Source organism: Apteryx rowi, unplaced genomic scaffold (assembly GCF_003343035.1).
Source record: "Apteryx rowi isolate R43461 unplaced genomic scaffold, aptRow1 scaffold_3, whole genome shotgun sequence".
Lineage (NCBI taxonomy): Eukaryota > Metazoa > Chordata > Aves > Apterygiformes > Apterygidae > Apteryx > Apteryx rowi.
The window spans coordinates 7749177-7772874 of record NW_020449418.1 but is presented as its reverse complement, the minus strand read 5'-3'; the positions used below and the strand labels follow the sequence as shown (position 1 = coordinate 7772874).

The window sequence follows — 23698 nt, the reverse complement described above, 5'->3', positions numbered from 1 at the left end:
CCAGTTAGCGCGGYGGGCTGGGCGGGGGGCGCGGGCGGGCACTCGGGATGGAGCCATGGAGAGGACATCCCTGCACAACGACAGCCTGCTCTATGCCTCCCTGATTGCCATCCTCCTCCTCATCTCCTATTGGTTCACCACCCGCTGCTTCAAAATCATCAGCGGCATCGAAGGTACGCGGTTGGGGACCGGGGCGGGGGGACAGGGTGCCGCCGTGCTGCCGTCCTGCCCCAGCGCAAGCCAGGTGGCGAGGTGACCCCCAGCTCGCCCGCCGCCCCTCTCTGGSGCGCACCTTCTCCTCCTGGGCTACTTTAGCTATTTCTCCTGGCCCTGATCCTGCTCCGGCGTGTGCTGGAGTGGCCGGTGCCAGCCACGGTGGTGCCTGGTGCTGCTCCGGAGGAGCCGGGCTGCCCGCACTGCCAGTGTCCTGGGCACCGGCTGCCCCGGCACCGAGACGGGGACGCAGCTGGGCTCCCGCTCTGCCGCCGGCTCTGCCCCCGCAGCCGGGTGGGGGTGGGCCGGGGGCCTCAGCCTGCATTTCGGGGCTGTCGCTCCCTTTGGGCGCGACCTGCATCTCTGCCCCTCCGCCGGCGGGTTGGGGAGCCCTGGGCTGCCGGGGGGGGTCTCGCTGTCGCCGGTGAAGGGGACGTCCCCGCCGCCAGCCCCGCTGCAACGGGACGCGTGCGCCAGGCGCGTTGCAGAGCGAGAGCCGCGAGGCGAGGAGCGGGGCACGGCGCGGGCACTGCCCCACGGGGGGGGACGTGCAGGGGAGTCCCATAGCGCGTGGCACGGCCGTCAGCCTTGGAGCAGTCGGAGGCTTGGGGTGGTGCAGGGCGGGCTGCGGCCCTCCCTGGGGAGGGGGTAGGCGGCAACTGGGGCTCAGCAGGAGAAGTGGCTTTAAAAACGCGGGTTGCTTCGGTGGGAAACGTCCTTGGAGAGCACAGCAGGCCGGTGCAGCCCCGAGTCGCTCGGGGCGGGGGCAAAGCCCAGGGCCAGCCTGGTCGCTGTAGGCAAAATCCACCCGCCGCAACCTCAGCACCTGAAAACTTTCCTCTTTCCAAGGAAAGGARATGTCAGATTCAAAAGCTTCCAGCCTGAGGGATGTTCCTCCAGGGAGGGCTTTCATCTCTCTCCCAAAGCCGCTTCGGATGCATCGTCGGCACCTTCTGCTGGCATCGGCGCCCTCCCCGCTCGCCCCAGGCCGGGGGAGACGCCGAGCCCCGCGGCGCGGAGCCGCCAGGTGGCCCTGCCATGCCGTGGCCTGGGACCGAGCCGCCAGCCGTGTCCATGTCCCCTGCCTGGCCTGAGCCGGGGGGAGAAGCCTGCCGCCTCCTGGGCAGGGAACGGGCGGCCGAAGGGGTCTCGGGCCCCGGCGCCGTGCGGCGGTGCTCCGGGTGCAGCGGCCTGGGCCGCGGGAGCGCTGGCTCCGGGGGGTTTGCCGTGGGGCAGCTCTGCCAGCCGGGAGCTTGCATCAGCCAGCGTCTCTGCTGTCTCCTTCCCTCGGCAGGAACCATCGGCTTGTCCCGGTGTGATGTTTTCCCCCCGGTGAGATGTTTGCCCTTGGCGTGAAGGCAGCAGGGCAGAAAAGGGGTTTTCTGCCCTGGATCTGTGTGCAGGGTGCTACATGGAGCAGAAGGACCTTGCCCAGACCTACGTGGAGGGTCTGCCCCGTAGCCTGGTCACGGCCACCCCATCCTTACCCAGGGCGTGTGGAGGGCCGTGCGCCTTGCAGGTCCCTGTGGCCTGCGATCGAACAGCCCGGCGAGGGCTGGGACGCAGTGGAAAAAACGCCAGGGATCTAAATATAGCCCTTCTGGCTGTGCTTGGAGGCGTGCTCGCCGCACTCGGACGCCCGGGCTTTCCGTCCGCCTCTAGTTGCTGCGTGACCTTGGCTCGGTCCTTTGGTGCCTCCGGGCGCCCTGCCGCGGCCCGGCCGGCTACGGCCCGGGGGCAGCCCCTGCTCTCCGTCCTCTCCTGCCTGTTGCCGCGCTGCCTGCGGACCGGGCTGCGTCTCGGCCCCGCGCCGCTGATGGACGAGAGCTCCTGGGTCCGGGGCGCGTCTGCCCGTGTTTCTGCAGGCAGGTGGGATGGGTGTCCCCACCCTGGCGCCACGTCTCCTCCTGAAGTGGCTCAGCTGGGCACCGCGGCTGGTCCTTCGTGGCCCAGGTGCCTGCTGGGGACGAGGAGCCCGGTCACAAAGTYGCTTCCCATCTGGGCCGCGCTGTCCAAAGATGCCACATCCCTCGGGGACGCTCCTGAGCAGGGTGGCCCCACGTGCATCCCTGGCCCAGCCCTGTTCCCCGGGTCCTCTTGGCTCTCCCAGCGAGGTGGCCGGGCCTTTCCGCCTGCCTCGTCCGCCCTGCCGGGAAATGGGGGCAGCTCCTGGGGCTGGGCTAGACCTGTTGCCCCAGACCCCCCTAAGGAGAGGGTTATAGGCACCTGGGCCTGACTGGGTCCCCGTGGGGCAGGCGAGCGTGTGGGGCACAGAGGATGAGTCTGAGTCATCCCCATCTGGGATGTTTAGCCAGTGCCTGGCGTCCTGTCCCCCCCCGGGAACCGAGTGCCTTTTAATATCTGTGGCCCGTTTCCTTAGCAACTGCATTAAGCAAATCGATGGAGGTGGTGTCATTGGAATGGGAGGGCATGGCTCCTTCCCCCCACCCCGTCCCCGCCGCCCCCCACGCCTCCCTCCGCTCGGCCTCGCTCTGCTCCAGCTCGCATGCACGGCCCCGCTCTGGCTGGGCTCTCGGCTGGCGGCCCCACGAGTCGCCTGTGACAGCCCCGCGCTGACCCCTTGCTCGCGCGCCAGCCTGCAGCCAAGTAGAGGGGTGACAGCCGATCCCCCCTGGGGGACACCAGCGGGGCTCCCTGGGGATGTGTGCTCCAACGGCCACGGCGTTGGGGTGACGGGGCTCCAGGACGGCTTGCAGGCGGTGGGGAGGGGGCCAGGAGGTGCGAGGCCATGAGACACCCCCACCATGAACCTGGAAGGCCTTGAAATGATTGCGGTGCTGGTGGTCTTGGTCCTCTTCGTCAAGGTGCTGGAGCAGTTTGGCCTCTTCGAGCCCGTGTCCTTAGAAGGTAACAGGCGCGGGGGGTGCCGGCTCCCCCCGGGGACACCATCAGGTGGCCTTYGGCCCCATCCCCGTGGGATGGCCAGGCTGGGCACCCTGGAAGTGCCCCAAAGGACGCTCTTCAGGGTGCCGCATCCGAGGGGGTGTTGGGAGAGTCCTGGGACACAGCATCTGTCTGCGGCGCGTAGGGGTGAGTGCGGAGGTGCCAGCGCAGGGAGGGGGCGGCAGCGGTGCGTCCTGCCTGCTCCGCGCAGGGGACAGGACCTGCGGGGTGCTGGTGGCTGGGGACAGGGCAGGGGACGGGGCCCTGGCGAGGCGCAGAGCTGGGGGGGGGCTGCTGGAAGCTGTTGAGCGTGGTGTGTGTGACGGGTGCTGGGGGAGGGGGGTGCAGAGCAAGGTGCCCCCAGACTCCGCGGTCGTGTCGTTGTGCACAAGAGCTTTGCACCCCAAGCTGCCTCCGGCGGGTGCCCTGCAGCCCCGGCAGSCGGGTGCAAGCCGAGGGGTGGGCAGGGGCTGGCCCAGGGCAGTGCCGGAGCAGGAGCAGGAGCGGGGCAGCGGGGCAGACAGCCTGGCGCAGCGTCGGGGTGGGCACCGGGAGGCAGGCGCCGCAGCTGGGCCCAGGGTGCCTGGGGTGCCCCGGCCCGGCGCTGCGACGCTTGGCTCCTGCACCGGCCGGGGGCCGAGGCGAACGCAGGTTTCCGCTGCCTCCCGCCCCCGTGCTCTCGCCCGAAGCTTGCTCCCAAAGCCGGCGGCATTGATTGCGGCGGCTCTGCGGCGCGCCGGCTCCGAGCCGCGGCGGAGAGGGGCAGGCAGGCTGCCCCCCGCCCCGGCCCCCGGCAGCGACCGCGCTCCGGGGCGCCGGCCGAGGAGGGTGCAGAGCCCCTTCCCCCGGCGGGTGCGGGGCCCCAGCGCAGCCTGCCCTCTCCCCCTCCGCCCGCAGCCCCGCGTTCGGGAGCCGCGCTTCCCTCGGCCCTTGCTGGCCGGGGCACACGGGGACGGGCACGGAGAGGTTTGCCCCGCTGCAGAGACAGCAATGGGACCCAGGTGTCCCCACTTTGGCACCAATTGCTCCCATCACCAAACAGGTGCGTGTAGGAGAAGGAAACACATTTGGGAGCCGAAAGCTGAGATGAAGGCAGGTTTGAGGCAGAAGTTCAGGGCAGGATTGTGCCTTCTGGTGCTGAGTTGAACACTGGGCATCTCACCTCGAGTGCTGCACCTTTTGGCAGGTGAGCGACCCTCTGTTAGGAAGGGGACGGGTTGCTGCCGGTGGCTGTGTGGGTCCTGGCCGGCGTGGGAAGGCAGGAGGTGGCAGGCAGGAGACTTTGCTCTCCCAGGAGCGGTGTCCGTGCGGTGCGAGGCCCAGCCGGAGAGTGAGCAGGGAGCCCTTCCTTGGGGATGCGGCTGAGCCCGCGGCGCTGCGGCCGGCGCCGCTAGCTGGAGTCAGACGGGTCTCTGGGGGGAAAGAGCGAGTGGCCGTTCCTGTCCCCCGCACGGCTCGCTCCTGCCCTGGCGTTATTTGTCAGCCGTGCCTGGGCCCGTGGTGGCAGCCTGGGGACTGCAAAGAGCCTGAAACCGTATACTAATGGCTCGGGGCTGCTAATGGATGTGGGGCCCTGCCATCTGCTCCGGAGCCATCGATACCGCCTGCTGCGCTTCCCCTGCCCGGGGGGCCGGCCCAGCCCCCCGCGGCACCGCTGCGCCTGGTCCCCGTGGAGGCGTCGTGCCTTCCGTGGTGATCGGGGCATGTTCCCTGGCCGCATCCTTCCCCKCTCAGCTCTGCCTCCAGGCTGGATCCTGCGAGCTCCTCTTTGCCCTGTTCCCATCTCCTCTTTCACCTGCTGCCGTGCCTCAGCTTGGAGGCAGCTGCCAGATGCTCTGCTTGTTGCAGGGACTTGCAAGGTTGTGGCACTTGCTGCTGCTCTTGCATGACCCCGGTGGTCCCCCTGCCACCCTCCGGCTTTGTCCCACATGCTTATGGGTTTCTGGTGTTTGGGGCAGGCTGTACAGTGCCACGGCTCTGCTGCCATCCATCTGCTGCCCTCTGAAGAGGTCCCTGGCAGGGTCAGTGTCTGGCCCTTCTGGATATGTTGGGTGCGCTGCGAGATGTGTGGTGGGCATGACCCTTAAAGCAGGCAAGAATGTCCTGCCCTCTCTACGCTGTCCCCGCGGCTCCCCTGTGCATGGCTGTGTCTCTGCCCAGGAGGTGCTAGTATTTGCCCAGGGACAGTCTGTGCTGGGAGGAGTGGTGCCACCATGGTGGCAGGCTGGGGAAGGAGCTTCTCCAGAGGAGAGAGGAGACCTGTGAAATGCTACCGGTCTAGGGGAGCGTCTTGCAAGGAGACCTCCACCTGCCACCCTGAGGGAGCGGGAGGAGGTGGGGGATCTCCAGCCTTGGAGGGCTCCAGAGCAGCTAGATGAGGCTGTGAGCAACCTGGCCCCCAATGTGGAGCTGGCCCTGCTCTGTGCAAGGGCTTGGGCAGGAGACCTGGCTTGTCTGCACCCTATTTCCCCTTGGCACTGTCCCCCCTCAAGTCACAGCCCCAGTGGCATGTTCAGAGCCTGCCCCTGGCAGCAGCCCGCGCCGGCGGTGGAGGCGGCTGGCTCCATCTCCCACGGGTGTRTTGTACTCCAGGAGGCCCAGGCGAGCAATGCCGAGCCAGTGTCGTTTAGCAGCTGGTTAATCACTGACCGGCCGGTGTCACCCCACCTCTGCCCTGTGTTGCCAGCCTCACCCGTGCCTGTCCCCAGCCCCTAATTTTCCCTGGCGGAGCCACCCGTGAGCTGCCTCGCTGGCGAGGGGCTCGCGTGCTGCCCACTCCCACCCTCTGTGCCGAGATCCCGCTTTGGCCAAGCGCTCGGGAGGGGGGAGGCGAAGAAAAACGCTATCGATTTTGGCTCCTGAAGCGCAGTATCAATAATTCAGCGAGGAGCAATTGGTCCCGGCCGGGAGGAGGGGTGGGCCGGCAGCTAGAAGGAGATAAAAGGCTGGGAGAGCCGCCTGCGTAGCCGAGCCTCAGATGAATATTAGATGAAGCTGCAGATTGTAATCGACAGGATAATTAGTGCCTGCCCAGGGCTGGCAGGGCTCCCGCTGCCCCGACTGGGCCCGTCCGTGGCGTGTGGGCGAGGGGGGTCATCCTGGATCGCCCCGACGTGGGGTGCTCTGGCCCCTGCCTTCCCCAGGGCGCTGGGGGTTTGGAGGCAGAGGGGCAAGCAGGGCTGGGGAGGCTGCCAAACCCTTCCGGAGTCTGGGGGCGCGCGGGGTCCTGGGGGAGAAGCGGGAGGAAGCAGCGGCTGGCCTGGGTGCCACCCCGGAGGATGCTGAGCGGGAGGGATGCAGCGCGGCCGCGTCCCGGCTCGGCGCGAGGCTCCCGCTGCTGAGACCAGGGGACTAAGCGGAGGTCCGAGGGCCTGTGCGCCCGGCAGCGCGGCGTTTGCGGAGGAGACCTGCAAGGCCTCAAGCATCCCCGCTGTGCCGGCGAGAGCAAAGCCCCGAGCCAAGCCCTGGTTTCCTCCTGCTTTCAAGGAACGCCTTTGGCAGCAGCGCGGCGTCTTGGCTGCGGGAAGGACTGGCTCTTTGGGGCACGGTGCCAGGGGTCAGGACATCAATCCTGGCAGGTTTGACAGACCGGAGAGGTCAATGCAAGCTGGCTGCGGGTCGGGTAGTTCTTGGAGCGCAGAAATCCAGTCCAGGAAAGCCGTCTATTTAAAAGGACAAGACAAAGCTGGGAGGGAAGGGCACTTGGCCCCGGCGTGGTGGTCCCCAGCCCCTTCCCTGCAGCCTGYCACGGGCCGGGGCCAGGCCAGGGTGGCTCTCCCCAGCACGGACCTGCCCTGCGTCCCCGAGGACTGCAGTGCCGCGGTGTGCACCCCGCTGGCTCTGCCACAGCTTGGTGTCACGTCCCGCTCAGCCCAGCCAGACGTAATTAGCTTGTTGAATCTCTTCTGCCTCCGGCCTCGTGTTAATCACTTTTCACACCACTTCCCTCCCAATTCCCTCTGGCCTGGCTCTGTCTCCATTGCTGGCGTGCCCAGAGCGGGGAGCAAGGGGATGTGGCTGGAAAGGGAGCCGATGGCCACRCTCTGCTGCAGCCTGCCCTGGAGACAGGCTCTGAGCCAGCCAGTGCAGGGGCAGGGAGGTCGCTCCTCCACGAGGAGGTGGGAAAATTGCAGGCTAGAAATAAAGCATTGAATCTCCCAGAGAGTAAATGAGCCTGTGGGACAGCCCTCCTTGCAGCTCTGCTCTGTCGTAGCTGGCTAACACGGGGCTGGGCATGGGGCTTGCTCCTAGGGGTCCTGGCCCAGGGATTGCCATGGTGCTCTGGGTCTCTGCAAGGCGAGAAGGGCCAGGACAAAACCTCCGAGTCAAATCCAAGTTTGGGGGAAGGCTGGTTTGGAAATGATCAGGGGCTCTCCAGCATGGCTTGTGCTGGGCTAAGCGGTGCGGCAGTCTGGAGGGTGCTGTGAAGTCTGAACGGTGTCTCCTTCACCTTCCTCCTGTCAGGGGCAGGGTTAGACCCTGGTCTGGGCACATGTGGAAACAGAAGTGCCCCTGGCGGGGCCTCCGTGGGGTTGTGATCCCCAGTGCACAGGCACCTGGGGGCACCATGGTGCAGCCCTGGGGCAGCATCTGCTGCCCTGGTTGTGCTAGGACAGGCAGGGAGGGAGCCAACGTCCCCTCGGCTGGCTTGGCTGCAGCATCCCCTGCCAGTGCCGCTGGGAGGGTGGCAGGGAAGCGTCTCTCATTTTCCCCAAAACGCCTGCCTCTGGAACAGGAGCACAGGGTGGTCGGATCAAAAGCGGCTCTTGATGAGAGATGCATAGAGAACAGGCTCGAAGAGACCTTCCAGTGACTGCCACCCCCAGGCTAGGGTCTCCGCTCTGCCGCCTGCGGGACAGGCGTCGGGCAGGCTGCAGGGAGCCCCCAGCCCTGGCTGGCCGTGCCTGCCTGCCGCCCTGCCCTCCAGGCAGTGCCCGGAAGCAGAGCCGCAGAGCTTGCACGTGGCCGTGACCTGCGTGTCCCACTGCAGAGCCAGTGGGTGCCACATGCGTGTGCACTGCCCGGCCAGGGTGCCGGGTGCACCTTGGCRTGAGTGCGGTTTCTGCCTTCGTTTTAAGCCCCAGGAAGCTGTGCTGTTGACGGTGGCTGTGCCCCCAAACCCCCGCAAATAGGGCTGCGTTTCCGTGGCCAGGAGGCGTTTCTGTTTTAACCTGCTCTTCCAGCTCGCAGGGTGGGCGCCCGGGTGTCAGAGCATTGCCCTTGTCCTGGGAGGGCTGCGTGGGACAGAGGTGGGCCAGGCAAGGCAGGACTGCCCTTGGGATCCCATCCTGYGGCTGGCTGGGCTGGGCAGCTGCTTTCTTGCTGCGCCCGTCGTGCACAGCGGCTGTGGCAGGAGGAGGGTTGTGCGTGCAAAGAGTTGCAACCTCTGCRGCAGAGAGGTCCCGCGGTGGCACAGCGAGAGACCCTGGTGGCCAGGGCAGAGCTGGGGGCTGTGCCCACCACCTCGTGCGGTGCTGTGGCTACATGCAAGCTGGGGGGCTTGAGGGTGGCATTGCAGGAGGGCTGTTTGGGGCAGGGCTCGTCCCTGGGCTGGCCAGCAGCGGGGTGGGAGCAGTGTCCCGGGGACACCGAGTGAAGAGCTTGAGGGTCTGGGCGCACGGCTCGGCCCCAGGGCCAGTGCCACCACACGCTGCTGTTGGGGTGGGAGGGGTGCTTGGGCTTGTGGAGAGGGTCCCATCCTCTGCCCTGCCTGTGGGCTGGCCGGAAGGAGCAGCTGGGGGCCTCTGATCCGTTTTTCCCCCCCACATAGCACTGAGCAGAGCTGGGGAAGGTTATGGGGAGGAAAGCAGATAGCGTTGGGATGGAAAACCCCCCGTAGGGACCTGCTGGGGCTCTGGAGGATAAGGGCAGGTACCAGGCTGGGGCAGTGTGGGGCAGCCCAGCCCCGAGTCCCTGGGTCTCTGCTGTCCCGTGAACCGCAGGTCTCACGTGGCTGCTCCCAGCCCTCGTTACGCTGTGCTCTGTCAGCCCTGCTGTGCTCTGGATGCCCCAGGCCAAGGCTGCGTCTCCCCGGGWCAGGGACTCTGTCCCCCACCCTGGGAGATGCCAGCTCCGATTTCAKTCCGCTGATGAACGACCGTCTGCTGCCTCCTGGCCCCGGTGGCCGCTGCAGGCACCCTGGCCCCGGTTACTCGCTGCTCTGACACGCTGACTGATGAGGGTCGTTTGCAGAGCTGCAGCTGGCAGGACCCATCCTGACACCCCCGCGGTGGCTGGGGGACCTCGCTGTCCCTCCTCCCACTTGTCTTCAGAGCAGACCCAGGAGTGCTGTGGGTCCCGCTGAGCCCCGTCCGACCCGGAGCAGGAGGTGGCGGGGCTGGGTGCTGCAGCGGGGGAGCAGAGCGGGCTGCAGGCAGATCATCCCACGGGTACCAGCTTCTCCTGCCCAGCTCCCCCAATCCAGACCCACCTGGTGTTGCCCCATGGGGTCAAACACGGGCTCTGGGAGCTGCAGGAAACTGGGGGTCTCGCTGCTGTGGGCTGCAGCAGGGCTTGCCAATCGTCAGGGCTGGGGTCCAGCACCTTCCCCTGCCCTGGCGCTGCTTGCTGCAGGGCAGAGATGGGTTTGGGCTCCGTCTTGTCAGACAGGCGGTGTCTGCCCTTCGCTCCCGTGTCAGCTCCAGGGAAAGCAGCCCACCCAGAGACACCAGCCCGGCAAAAAGAGCAGGCGGGATGAGACGCTGCCGGGCCCACGTTCAGGGGACTTAAAGCCACTCATCTGCACGTCTCCCACCCATCATGGCAATGATGAGTTACTGGGAGCAAAGGGGGGAGATTTGGCACTGCCTGGTGGGTGGCTGTGGTGGAGCCTTTTCCAGCAGGAGGGTGTTGTGGAATGGGGCGGGTTTGTCGCTGCGGCCGGTGAGCTGCTGTCTCCACGTTGGGCTTTCTGCTTCCCGGCGGCTCTGCAGACCGTGCCGCTGGGGAGAGCCCCGACGAGCGTGGCCCTGCTGGGAGGGCAGGGACAGGGCTGGGACTGGGGCTGACCCCGGRTCCTGCTCTCTCTCTGGGGAGACCGCAGAGCCTCCCTGCTGCGGGAGGGGGGTCCTGGGCTGCCCATGCGACCCTGGTGCTAGGCTCAGGTCCCCCCGCCCTGGCATTTGAAGGGGCAGTCAGCCCCGCAGCATGTAACTCCCCGCCGCAGCATCGCAGCGCTGGCTGGATCCAGCCGCTGAGGATGCATCAACCGCTGGTGGCTGAATACGGAGTGGCTACGGCTGCCCYGGTGGGGATCACCTGGGGTGCACCTGCGGGATGCTGTGGGTCCCTTTACCRAGCCCYGGGTCCCTTTGCAGAGCCAGTGCTAGCGACTGCATGGATTCATTTCAACAGCGTGTGGAGGCAGGAGTGGGAGATCCCGTTTTCTTTCGGTGTCGCCCAAGGGTGGAGGCTTGGTTTGTGCGTGTGTGTGTCTGAAGTCACTGRGCTGTGGAGTGATGCATGGGAAGCGACAAGCCACTTAACCTGGCAGACCTCCTGCAGCAGATAAAACACTGTCAGCGCTTTCTGTTTGCTTGTTTTGTGCCAGCAACTTGATAGCTTTTGTGGGCGGGTGGAGGGCAAAGTGACATTTAGAAAAGGAGCTGTTTCTGCCGGGGGCTGKTAGTGGCAGGAACTGGGGGCCCTTCTCGTGCTGCAGACGTCCCGTGAGCCCCAGCAGGGCASATGGTGTCCAGGCGATGCTCCCCGTGTTTGGGCAAAGCCGTGTTTCCCAGCGAGGCGGAGCCCATCTGGGCCCTGGAGACTTGCTCGTGGTYTGGGTGCTGGGGACGGAAAGGGGACAGCGTGTCCTCCCCAGCAGAGCCCTCCCTTGGAGACGGGCGCACCAAAGCCAGGACAGCAAAACCCCAGCCCTGGTCACCCCCTCTCCTGTTGTTAAGCTGCATGTGCTGAACTTGCTCCCTCCCTGGGTCCCCTGGAATTGGGTCCCCTTTGGTTTCCTCCTTAAGAAAACGCCCATGTTCTTCATTTTTTTTTTCTTTTTCCTTCTCTATAACAAACTAAAGTGTAACTTGCACCCGACCTGACCTACTGCACGTGCCTATACCTGCTGCCCCTGTGAGTCCAACCACRGTTTACTCTCTGTTGCATCTCTCTCACTGTGTGGTTTCCCTCCCACCCTGCTCTCTCCCTTGGTTCATCACACTTGCGTTGAGTGTTGCTCTGCCTGTCCTGTCTTTTCCTGCTGGGCTAGAGGACCGCTCCTACCTCTGAAGTCTATTCCCACAGCTCTGCTCTGCTGGGAGGAGACCTGGGCCCAGGACATCCCTGGAAAGTTGAAAGGTGCAATTTCCCTTTCCCTCTGCAAACTAAAGCCCCAGAAAAGTAGCTGGGATAAAAATCATATTTTATGCACAACTGAGATGCCCCCTTCTAGTAAATGAAAGCCCCTTTCCTCCCATGTCCACAAACCCCAGAGCGGATGGGGCCACGTCATGCTGTCCTGTTAGTGCCAAGATCCTGGTCTTCACCCCTGCCTGTGTTGCCCCATCACAGATGCCAGGGTGTGCATTTGTGCATCTCTAGCATTTGCGGCATCCCTGCTGTGGATGCCACTTCCCTGGGGATGAGTTTTCCCTCTCTGAGTAGCTTTGCATGATGCTGGGGTGGACCACGACCTCTTGGAGCTGTTCTCCATCTGCCAAGGGTGACTGGGCTGGCTGCCCCAGCACCAGCCGGCTGCTGCGATGTGAGCGTGAAGGGCCTGTGGTCCTGCCCAGGGGCACCCGGGCACTGGCCCCTCTGGCCAGGGCTGGCGGCTGCTGGATGCAGACCGACATTCCCTCTGGTGCTGGAGTTGGATCCTGCACAGCACCATTTCCCCAGCAGCTGGGGCACAGCTCGGCCCACAGGGCTGAGAAAGCTGGTGGAGAAGTCCCATCTCCTGCTAGCCCCATAGAGAAACAACCCCAAAAATGGGGTCCAGGACGGGCAGGCGTCGTGGCCTTGGGGCAGGCCGCTCACAGATGTCCAGGGCCCTTAGAGCAAATGTGGTGCCAAAGGGACTTTGCACCTTTCGTCCCATCGGTGCCCCACACAGCTGTCTGCATCCCTTTGGGGGCTGGAGCCCAGCACGGCCTTCATCCCGTCCCCTTCCTCCCCTCCCTGCCTGTGGTGTTAGTCCTGTGCCGAGATTGCTGGCTTGAGGCAGTCTGCGGGGCCCTGCGCRAAGGGAGGGAGTGGGTCTGCGGCCATGGGGCAGCACCAGCTGGTAAGAGATGGGTCTGAGCAAAGTCACAGGGTCGGGATTGGGGACAGAGGGGCAGCAGGGGGTCTGGGCAGCAAGGGGACCTGCTGCCCACACAGGAGCCACTCGGAAGGGATGCTCCTGGGGCAGGCTGACGTGGCAAGCCCCTCAACCCTGCCCCATAGCCTGGCCAAAGCTGAAGCCCTGCACCCCATCCCCTTCTGGCTGTCTCAAACCAGGGCCCTGGGCTTCGATCCCACTGCCACGCTGGGACGGGGGTGCATGTCGCAGCCTGGGGTGCATGGCTGGGTTCGGCGCATGGTTCGCGTGCAGCCGTCGCGTGCCAGCAGGATCAAACCYGGCGCCAAGCCACGGGGTCCTCCAGTCCTGACTGGGGGGTCCAGACGCCTGGCTCAGATGCAAGCTGTTTCTCAACATGTCTCGTCTTGGGCTCCATCCTGCCCCAGCCCTGCCTCCTTGCAGAGCCCTGTGCGGAGAGGAGCCTCCCTAAGGAGCAGGCATCTGGCCTTGGGGCTACTGGGCAGAGTCCAGTCCTGCCATTTCCCTGGGCTGCGGGGTGTCTCCGGTGCACCCCGGCATGCTCCGACGAGGTGCACRGAGGACCTGGGTCCACCCCTTTGTCATCACCTTCCTTTGGGGCTTTGGGGGCTTCCCGAGGAGGGAAACACCAGTGCCGGGTTTGTCCTGGGAYGAAGCAGAAAGGCCAAGCAGACCCCGGACTGGGCTTTGCCTTCCTGCTCTGTCCCCCGCTGCATGTGCTGCCTCCGGCCCTGCTCGCCCCTGCTGCCGGCTGGGCCCGGGGGCCGCTGCGCTGTTAACTCTTCTTCTGCTTGGTGACTCCTTCTTTCTTCCAGGCAACCCGCCGGGCCAAACTAAAAAAGCGCTGAAGCAGCGATTCCTCAAACTGCTGCCCTGCTGCCGGCCCAAATCCATCCCCTCGCTCAGCGAAAGCAAGTGCTTCTTCTTGCCTTTGTGTGCGTGTGTCCCCAGCGGTGCTGCTGGCTGCCCTCTGCCGTGGCCCTGCCTGCGGGAAGGGGACGGCTCTGCCGCCCCCCCCCCCCCSCCCCGGAGCTGGGGGTGTCAGGATCAGTCCTGTCCCGGAGGGGTCCGATCCGATGGGCTTTGCACCCACCTTCATCCTTGCCCGCTCCCAGGCTGTTTCCAGCTCGCTGGAGGGGCTCCTGCGGGMTGAGGAGCTGCCGGCGGCGGCTAGCCCCACTCTGGAGTGGAGCTGGCTCTGGGCTACGCTGCAGGACCCTCCTGGCGCCGGTTTAGGGGCCGGAGCGGGGTTTGCTCGAAGCTCAGCCTTGGTCTGGAGATGGAGGTGTGAGTGGGAGGGAAGGGGCTGAGCAGGGAGCGAGCGCAGAGCTGCACAGAGCCCCCGCCTGCCCGCAAGCTCTTGGCTCCTCCATGAGCCCGAGCCCCCCGTGTGAGCTGGTCCCCCCCCCCCCGGGGGGAAGAGGTGAGTATGGAGGGGTCCGGGCCTGAGCCCCCCTGCAGCTGGGGGCCCAAGCGATGTGGGGCGCTATCTGTGCCGAGCGGCATGGGGGCCCCACAGCCGTTCTGGGGGGTGGGAAGGGCACCCCCGGTCATGGCTCCGGGGCACCGGCTGCAGCGAGCGTAGGCTGTGGGAGGCTGTCGCCCGATGTCAGCCGCTGCCTGTGCCCACGGTGCCTCCGAGCGTCCTGGTGCGCACCCAACTCCGGCCGGGCAGGACACCCCAAACACGCGTCACGCTGGGGCAGGGGTGAGGGGACTGGGGGCGTTGTGCAAAAGGCCTCTCCTGCCCCCCCAGCACAGGGGTGAGCGGCAGGGCAGGGCAGGATGGTGCTGGCCTCAGCTGCCCTTTCTTCCCTCGGTTTCTTGCAGACAGCGTTGAAGATGAATTTGAGCTCTCTACCGTCTGCCACCGCCCCGAGGGGCTGGAGCAGCTCCAGGAGCAGACCAAGTTCACCCGCAAAGAGCTGCAGGTCCTGTACCGAGGCTTCAAGAACGTGAGTAATCCTGGACCAGCTTTGCTAGTCCCCCGCTCCAGTGCCCCTCAGAGAGGGTGCTTTGCACCTGGTGATGCCCAGGGTTTGCAAAAGGCTTCAGGACCCTGGGGATGAAAGAAACGTCAAGTCTTAGGAGCTCTAAGCTAGCAGCCACCCTTAACCCTGCCTTGGCTTTTTTCCAGCAAGATACAGGGGACTGAACCTTTCAGGGGCTCTAGGGGCTTCAGCACCAAATTATCAGATTAATCCTTGTGTGGGTGAYACAGGCTGGAGAGAGCCCAGCTCCAAAGGCAGCGGATCCGTGTGTGAGCTTCTGGCTCTGCGGGAGGTCTGAGGTCTGTCTGAGGGTTCATTGCACTGGYAGGGGCCACCCTGGATGCCTGGGGTGCAGAGCCCTCTCCCTGGGTGCAGAGAGCTGTCTGCTGTGCAAGCACGGGAATCCCTCCATAGTGTCCGGACAGACCCTCCGGCAAGGGGTGCTGCTGCCAACCCACAAAATAAGGAGCACATTTCAACCAGCCTCATCGGCCACATCTGCCAGGCAGCAGAGGGCTTGGGGAGGAACTGGGGCAGGGATGCAAGGAGATCTGCAAGGCTTTAGGGGACGGGAGCCCTGGGTGAGCCTGGCTCTGGGGGTGTGCTCAGCCCCCCTCCACGGCATGCCCACGCACACGGGGTGACACTGCTACTTGTCCTGGCAGGAGTGCCCGAGCGGCATCGTTAACGAAGAAAACTTCAAGCAGATCTACTCACAGTTCTTCCCGCAGGGAGGTGAGTGCTGCTCCCCATCCCTGTGCCCTTCCCTGTCCTGAAGCACTCGCATGGGTGGCTTTGGCAGGGTTGTGGGTCTCTGAGCGCTGCCCCACCACTGTCTGCCCCTCCCCAGACTCCAGCACGTACGCCACCTTCCTCTTCAACGCCTTCGACACTGACCGCGATGGCTCCGTCAGCTTTGAGGTGAGCCACGGAGGGGGATGGTGGTGGGGGAGGGAGGGCATGTCCGTTTGGGTACCACGAGCCAGGATGCAAGTGAAAGAGATGTTGCTGATGGGTGCAGACTGATGGGGAGCTTCACAGTTGCAGGAGGAATTTCTTGAAGCCCCAGCTCCCAGGATCAGGAGGTCTGGGGGATCTCTGCTTCCTCCTGCAATGAAAAACAGACAATAAAAAGAATATTTCTGTTGCTTCTGGTTGGGGGAAAAGAGACTAGCAAGTGTTTTGTAGGTATCCAACGGACAGCCAGAGCTGTGGCTGGGTCTTGGGCAAGTCTTGGCTGGGTGGAAAGCCCTGGCATGTGTCTTGGGTGCTGCGACCCAAGTGATCCGTGTGGGACATGCCAGCAAGCAGTCAGTTGCCACCAGCCTCTTTTTGACGCTGAACATTTCCCACGTCAGCCCAGACCCAGCCACAGGGCACATCCGCTCTGGGGATGAATTTGCCCTCTGGAGACAAGCAGGGCTGTGCCCTCCGTGGCTGCAAAGCCCTTTGTGGCTGTAGCTCCCGTCTGTCCACCTTCCCCATACTTGCAGGACTTCGTGTCTGGGCTGTCCATCATCCTGCGGGGCACCATTGACGACCGCCTGAACTGGGCCTTCAATTTGTACGACCTGAACAAAGACGGCTGCATCACCAAAGAGGTGGGACTGGGGGCCACGCTGGACCCCTGGGGCCAGTGCAAGCCTGCAGGGATGAGGGCAGGACCCAGGGGCTTTGGCTGAGCCCTGTAGGAGAGGGGGAAATCAATATTTACTTAGCTCAGCTTTACAAACTGGTCCACGTATGGGATCAGCCTTCCTGGCCCCCCAGCACTGGCGTTTGGAGGTGTCTCTGGGGCAGAGGGTGGACTGAGCAGGTGGGAGGGTGGGTGAGGGGACGTGCTGCTTTGTGGCTCCACCATGCACGTGGACACACACACACGAACCTGCACCATACGCAGAGGTGTCAGGAACACATGCGAGCACCCCACAGGTCCTTTGGGGGCATCACAGAAGTGGCGCAGGTTGGGGACCAAGCAGGGTCAAAACCCCAGGTTGACACTGCAGCTCTGCTCCCCTTCCCTTCAGGAAATGCTGGACATCATGAAGTCCATCTATGACATGATGGGCAAATACACCTACCCGGCCATGCGGGAGGAAGCGCCCCGGGAGCACGTGGAGAACTTCTTCCAGGTGAGCTGCGATGAGCACGCCCTGGGGAAGAGCAGGCTCTGGCTTGGAGCCAGCCTGTGCCCAAAACCTGGCAGGGAGCAGGAGAAAACACCCCATGCTGGGGATGAAGCAGGGCACACAGCCAGCAGCTCACTTGTGTCTGGGGGGGTTGAACCCTGGAATAGCCCCCACTGGGTATTTGGGGTAGAGGGAGCTCTGCTTCCCCTGCAATCCAGCTCTACAGGGCTGCACTGGAGCTAGGGAGAGAAAAGCCTGTCCTGCCCCTGAAGGGCAGGGTGTGTGGGTCGGGTGTGTGGGACGGCCGCAGGCAGGGATGCACGGGGTCCAACCCTCCGCAGGACCTGCGGAGCAGGGTGCTTGGCTCTCCCTGGGAGCAGAGAGCGGAGCCGGGGCCGTCCCTGCCATTTCCTCCGTGCTGTGTTTATCTGCAGAAAATGGACCGAAACAAAGACGGGGTGGTGACAATCGAGGAGTTCCTGGAGTCCTGCCAGAAGGTAAAGCCACCACCAGCTCTGCTCTGGGGCTGGGACACCATCCCTGTGTGGATGAGGAGGGCCGTGCATCCTGCTGGGGCTTGAAAGCTGCCTGTAACCCCCAGGGCTCCTGTCCTCTGGGGGACCCGTCCCGGTCTGTGGGTTGGGGCTGCTAGAGCAGAGCAATGGGGTGCAACCAGATTTGGGGGCAACCGCTGAGACAGCAGCTCCGTGTCCAGCCCCGCCGCCTCCCACCTCCTCCCTGCAGGACGAGAACATCATGCGGTCCATGCAGCTCTTCGACAACGTGATTTAGCTCCCGGACCTGCCTGCAGCCGAGCTCTCCTGCCGCCGGGCCCAGAACCTGCTTCTCTCTCGACTTTTCCTTTGAGCCTCCCCGCCGCCGGCTGCACAGACACCGCGAAGGGAAGGGGCCTCCGTTCCCGGAGACGCGGTCGGTGACGGGATGTTCCCTTCCCCCTGGGCCGGCTCTGCTTTCCGCGGGGGATCCCAAGCAGGCGCTCCCAGACATCGGAGCATGGGCACAACTGGCACAGGGCAAGCATTTGGCCCGGACGGACCTCCCCGCACCCGCTCCCCGGAGGGGAAGCCGCAGCCTGGGGCTGCAGTAGAGAAGGCTTCTCCCGTGCACAGCGTCCCGCGTAGCCACGGCTCCCGCACCCCGCGACCCTCCCCAGCCCCGGGAGCCCCGGCACGGGCCCCAGCCGAAACCCTCCAGCGACACCGCCTAGGACCCCGTAGAGAGTCTTGCAAGGGGCATCAGCGCCTCCGCTTCGCCCCTGCCCCAGCCGTGCCCTGACGCGTGGGACGTGAGCCGCCGGCCGCCCCCTKGCCCGGCCCATGGGCAGAAGGGCTGTGCCTGGAGAAAGCAGCCCCACCGGCGCTCGGGGCTAATCGCTGCACGAGCCGTGGGGGGCAGCCCGCTCCCGGGGGGCCCCGGTAGGTCTAGGGGGCTCATCCTGGCTTAGGGTGAAGGGAGACCCTGAGGTGCCTTCCTGTGGCACTGGTGTCCCCCCCGCAGCGGAGGATGCCGAGCCGGGCTGGGAAGGGGAGCTGCAACCTCAGCCCCCGCCCCCCCCCCGTTTGGGGGAGTGCTGGCACACAGGGGACCTTGGGGACCCAGTTTGAGTCTTGAGATGCTCTTCCCCCCCCCTCCCTGAGGACAGGGCATGGGGACAAGCGGAGGAGGCAGGAGTGCAGGGCTCCAGTGGTCACCCTGGTCCTTGGGCCAGGCTGCCGGCATCGTCTGCAGCACGGGGGGTTGTGTTGGGGCAGATCTCGCCTGCCTGTTTTTTTGCTGCCTGTGCCYGTGCCCATGCCTGGGCTGATCCCTGCCCGCTGGGGCTCCCGCAGCCGTGCCGGCAGGGATAACGCTCGGTGCCCTGTGGGGCAGGGGGGCCATTTGGGAGGCGCGGGCTCAGCCCCTTCTCCYGCTGCAGCCGGGCCCCCAGGGTGAGCGCCTGCCTGGGCACGGGGGGGCGGCGTGGGCATCCCCTCCGTGCGATCCCGCCAGCATCGGATCGAGTGGGAAGGGGCGAGCAAGGCCGGAGTGTCCGTGCCGGGCCAGGCCCCCAGACCCAGGCTGAGCCCCTGGTGTCAGAGCCGCTAGAAACCCCCCCACGGGGCCCTGAGCCAAAGCTATGGGGCTGCCCCCCAGCGGGACCGGTCCTGGCCCAGCCCTTGCAGACATGGTATGGGTTTTTTCCTCTTTTTTTTTTTTTTTTTAGGTTCATTCAATACGTTGGCCATCTCACAGGCCCGTTCCTGGGTTTGCCGTGGGGCTGAGCTCCCAGCCGCAGCCTCCCGACGGCGGGAGTGCAGGTGCCCCACTCCTTACCCCTTCCGTCTCCCACGTCCCCCTGCCCATCCGCCCCCGTCCCTCCTCCCCGGGCTCCCTGGGGTACCAACCATCGCCCCGCCACGCGGAGCGGACGCCGTCTCCTCCCTCACGCTGCAGGTCGCATGGCGTGTGACCCCAMCCCAGGGCATGGTGACCCACAACCCGCTTGGCATCTCCAGTCTGTATATTTTGTATTATAACAATAATATGGGTTAAAAAACAAAAACAAAGACAATAAAATCTAACCACAATCGCTATGCACACCGCTGTCGTGTCTGCCTCTGTCAGCTGGCGGTTGGGGTAGGGGAAATAGGGACTGAGGGTCTYGGTGAAGGGTTGGGAAACAGCAGCCGGGAGCGCTTGTAGGGTGCTGCAGCCCCATGCGTGGRTGCTCTGGGAGGCTGCAGGGCGCAAGCTGGGCTGGCTGCGGTCTCGAAGAGCCTGGCCTTGCCACTGATGCCCCTGTAAATGCAGTATTGCCATTGCCCACAGCATTGGGGGCTGTCGGGTTCGTTATCGGGTTGTCAGGAGAAGCTGATGTGAGAACCGGGGCTTGGACCAGGTGCCCCGTGTTAGGCTGTGGCATTTAAGGGTGAGCAGACAGCAAGTGTTCAGCTAAGGCCTTGAAGAGGTGGGTCTAGGCTGAGAACAGGTGTTTCAGGGTACTAAACTGATGGGCTGCTACTGGTCTTTGGAGAGTACAGCCCAAAGAGCTGTGGGAAAATGGCTTAAACCAAACCAAAGAGGAAAAATAAGCAGCTAAGTGGGAAAACAGCTGAACAACAGGTTAAAGGACCTGCTGTGGCTTGGGACAGTGACACCTGCCAGCATCATGCAGTCTGCAGTCCAGGAAATGAAAGCCAAATGTGAAGAGCTGCCTGGAGATCCAAACATCCTATAAAAGGATGGGATCTGGACATTGTGGGATTGTCAAAGCTGTGAGTCTGCTCTGTTCCAAGGACCCTTTCGACCTACTGGCCAATTGCCCAGGCCCATGCACAGCGTTACTGTATGAGCTCGTCTGAGTGTGTTTCCCCTCTCTATCCCCCTTCCCCCAGTAAAACCCTATTGTGTATTAGTTCAKTTTGGCTGGCTGCTATTTTGGGAAACACCATCCGCAGGCTCGACGTGCCCTCTTGTGGCACAGGGATGCTACAAGCCACCCATCAGGGTCCCTCTCCCCAGGGCAAGGGGCAGGAAAAGGACTGGGATGGCAAGGGGAAAGAGGGATGCTGTAGGGCTTGCTCGACCTTCAAATGCTGCCCCGGCCTTCTCAGGCCACATAGTTATGTGCAGGGATCATTGCCTGCAGCCCTGGGGCAGGGGGCTGCTGATCCCTGGTGGGCCAAGAAATAACTGGCTTAGCTCCCCCCCTGGGGCAGGAGTTGGGGCAGGGAGGGTTGGATCAGCCCCTCTGCTGGGTCACATCCCTCTAGGACTGGGGGCTGTCAGCTTTGTTACCAGTTTGTTATAAGAAGCTGCTGTGTGAACCAGAGCTTGGGACCAGGTGTCCGTTGTTAGGATATGGCATTTAAGGGTGGGATAACAGCAATGACCTTAAAGAGATGGGTCTAGGCTGAGAACAGGGGCTTTAGGGATGTGAATGAGTGGTCAGTTAGTGGTCAGCAGAAAAGTGCAGCCTTGTTTTGCTTCAAGCAATTTTTCCTAGCTCTCAAAGAAAAAGAAGTAGTAACAAAGCCAGAAAAGGGCTGAGCAAGAGGATAAGGCTGCTGATGCAGCCTGGGGCAGTGACTTGCTCCAGCATCATGCTGTCTAAAGCCTGAACACTGCCTAGAAATACAAATGTTGTATAAAAGGATGAGATCCCACTACCAGGGGAATTGATTCTTGTAGGATCATCAAAGCTGTGAGCGCAGTACCTGCTTCAAGGACCCTTCTGACCTATGACCAGCCAACTGTGCAGGTCTGTGTATGGTAGTATGAGAATGTATGTGTGCTTTCCACCTAAATTCTTTGTGTTTTTCTCCTCTCTAACCCTTCAGTAAAGCCTTATTGCATATTAATACAATCTGGCTAGTTCTACTTAGGGTGACAGTAAAATCACATGCAAGGGAGGATTTGGGGAGAGCTGAGAGTGAAGTGGGTAGGAGAGAATGGGATTTGGATAGCAAGGACATGGTGTTAACTGGAGTTTTCATTCATTTTGTTCAGTCTGGGTCAAAATGTGACTAGGCTGCCATGATGTCCACAGCCTTCTCCAGTCCCTCCTCAGAGGCTGGGGCTTCCAGCAGAGTTTTGCCCATCGCTCGCCAGTGTCTTGCTGGGTAGTACTGGTTGGCCTCCCCTGCGCTGGGCTGGGTGGGAGGATTACCTCATTTGCTCCTCGGGCTGACGCTCCTGTTTACACAGCCTCACAGGATGTCTTCTTCAGCCTCACAGGATGTCTTCTTCGCAGCCCTGTGGTCTCTGACTCACGCTCAGTCTGAGACCCGTTGCCCCTGGCCCCTCTCTGCAGCTGCGCATGGTCCCATCTGGCTCTCGGCATAAGCTCCTGGCTTGTCCCTGGAGAGAAGCAGTCTGATTTCAAGCCCCTTCTCTGATTTACTGAGATGATCTCAGCTTCACAGCCTGTCCTTCAGCATCCTCGCAGCCCCTTCCAGGTCTGCAAACATCCAGCCTCAAAAAGCGCCTTGTTTTGACAGCAAAACTTGTGATAGCGTTGCCTCCGCACCGTAGCTCCTCGTGAGAACAGCAGATGAGAGAGGCCAGAGATTTACTGGCATCTACCCTGCTTGCCTCCCTGAGAGCCCGTCACGTTGACAAAGAAGGAAGCCTGGCTGGCTCGGCATGATTTATTCCTGGCTGTTCTTCCCTTTATCTTAACTGTCTGACGTGTGCTTGCTCTGCTGCCTCCGGGAACGAAGGAAACGCCGCGCTGTGAAAGTGCCTGCTGCCCAACAGGTATTTCACAGTCTCAGCCCACCCTCCCCTCCTTGCACTGTTGGGGGGGAGTGCAATATTCAACCCCCCAGCTGCATTTGCTGAGCTCAGTGGGGCCACCGGACCTGGCTAAAAGGGAGGGAGCAGCTGAAAGGGCTTTCTCTGGGCTCTGTTCTGCTTTTCAGGTTTCCAGTCGAGCCCGCGTGCAAGTGCGATGGGGCAAGCAAGGACGGCACCTCGGCTCAGGCAGCAGCCGGAGGGGGAGGACATCTGAATGGCCAAGGTGCTGGACGCCGGCTCCACACCGCAGCGCAGGGACCCGACAGCTTTATCATCGTGCTTTGGGAGGGAGCCACAGCCGCTTGGGAAGGGAGGGGACGGGCAGCCCGGCAGCAGTGCGACTGCTCTGCCTCCTCTTCCCACCTGCACGTGGAGRGGACAGCTGAGGTCCCCCCGGATCACAGGGCAAACAGACCCAACCATGCTAGCACGGGAGAGGACGTGTTTCTGGGCACTATGAGACCGAGCACAGCGTCGATGGCTGGCCTGTCCCCTTCCCCTGAACACACCAAGCCCTGTTCACGTAGGGCTGCCACCAGCTGCACCTCCCTGGACGCGTCTTGGACCTGCCGCGGCAGATGGTGGGTACGTCGGCATGGCGCACGCAGGGAAGAGTTGCAGAAGCTCCCTGAAGATTTCTCCCTGTGGCAGCACGGAAGCGAAAGCTGGGATTTGAGATCCTTGTGCTGTCTCGATTCCTCATCCCTTTGAAATGCTGTGCTGCCCCCCATTCCCCTAGGTCCCCTTCTCAGGTGTGCGCTGCTTCTCCTGCTAAAACACGTGCCCTTCCCTGCCACTCCCTGGCCGCAAAAGCAGTCTGCCACACAGCGCAGTCGGTCTGGAGCCAGGGATATTCCTGGCGCCTCCCTGACCTTGGAAGAGTTGTCTCCCTTCCTGCACCAGGGCTTCGCTGCCCGCCTCCGCTGGCTGCAAAGCCTCCCAGGCCCGTGCTCGTCCTGCTACCTGCCTGGCGAAAGGGGGTCCCGGAGGTGGCGTGACCTYGCCCCGCAGCAGGACCCCTTTTGGGAGCTGCCGGCCGGGCCTGCTCTACCCCCAGATGGGGCAGCACGTGTTTGCCCCGTCAAGCAGCGCGAAAGACTTGCAAGGAGCTGCGGGCAGCTTGTCACGGGGGAGCTCAACCGGCAGCTGGAGCAAGGCCACCGCCACCCCCCAGGAAGCGCGTACTGCAGCCCTGCAAGCAACAGGGCCCCAGCTCGCCGCCCGCAGCGCCAAACCGCATCCTGCCGCAGCCCCCCTCCGGGCCTGCTGCGCCGCGGTCCCCCATCCGCGCGGCAGCCCCGGCGGGCCCTGCTTAGCTTGGGGGGCGGGAGGGGCCGCGCGCGAGCCCCAGGCGGCGCTGTGCAAAGTGGGTCACGGCTCAGGGGAGGCCGCCGCGCCTCTCCGCCAGCGGCGCCGCCGCGCATGCGCGCCCGCCGGGCCGGGGCCTCGGCGCCCCGCCGCCCCCCCCAGGCGCATGCGCAGAGCTGAAGTAAACACTTCGTTTCCCCACCCTTTCGCCCTCCCCCCTCAGCGCCGCTTCCCTACACAAAGCCAACCGCGCATGCGCCCTCCCCCACCCCGCACCTGCGTGTTGCCGCACTGCCGCCTCTCCCCTTCCCCGGGGCCTCTCACGCACGCGCAGTGGGCACGGCCTAGCACTGCGCGCAGGCGCCCTGAGGCGCCGCGGCCTCGCCCCTCCCCCCGCGGGCCTTCCGAGCACGCGCAGTGGGCGCCCTTCCGCGTTTCGCGCATGCGCCGCGGGCGGGCTCCCCCCCCTCCGCCGCCTGCCCGTTGCCTGAGGTAACTCCCTCGCCTCAGTCCGTTGTTCCCGCTCGAGCCGCGCGGTCTCGGCAGCGCGGGCGCCAGGCCGCGGCGGCCCGCGTCGTCCTTCCGCG

At 64.1% G+C, this 23698-nt stretch overlaps 1 protein-coding gene and 1 long non-coding RNA gene across 3 annotated transcripts; one reads left to right on the top strand and one right to left on the bottom strand.

Annotated features, from left to right (window-relative positions):
• Positions 1-2978: 2978 nt before the first annotated feature.
• On the top strand, positions 2979-17760 carry KCNIP2 (potassium voltage-gated channel interacting protein 2). Of its 2 annotated transcripts, XM_026069543.1 has the most exons (10): positions 2979-3068; positions 10667-10682; positions 13201-13296; positions 14216-14340; positions 15042-15111; positions 15227-15297; positions 15870-15977; positions 16404-16508; positions 16940-17002; positions 17250-17760. In XM_026069543.1, exons 1-10 carry the CDS (start codon positions 2979-2981, stop codon positions 17295-17297), a joined length of 792 nt encoding a protein of 263 aa, XP_025925328.1. In that variant the 3' UTR covers positions 17298-17760. The 2 variants fall into 2 exon arrangements, with proteins under 2 accessions (XP_025925328.1, XP_025925329.1); XM_026069544.1 differs by lacking the exons at positions 10667-10682; positions 13201-13296 and having other exon boundaries at positions 2979-3081.
• Positions 17761-19016: 1256 nt separating this feature from the next.
• Positions 19017-23433, bottom strand: LOC112967897. The gene is made up of 2 exons (XR_003254142.1): positions 23388-23433; positions 19017-22445 (listed from the first exon to the last, which is right to left on the bottom strand). It is a non-coding gene; the product is annotated as an uncharacterized LOC112967897 (long non-coding RNA).
• Between the last annotated feature and the right edge of the window lie 265 nt (positions 23434-23698).

Excerpts from the sequence above, each read along its gene's own strand:
- KCNIP2 (XM_026069543.1), top strand. The coding sequence starts at position 2,979 with ATGAACCTGGAAGGCCTTGAAATGATTGCGGTGCTGGTGGTCTTGGTC. Across the intron at positions 13,297-14,215 it reads CATCCCCTCGCTCAGCGAAA|ACAGCGTTGAAGATGAATTT; the intron begins GCAAGTGCTTCT and ends GGTTTCTTGCAG. Across the intron at positions 16,509-16,939 it reads ACGTGGAGAACTTCTTCCAG|AAAATGGACCGAAACAAAGA; the intron begins GTGAGCTGCGAT and ends GTTTATCTGCAG.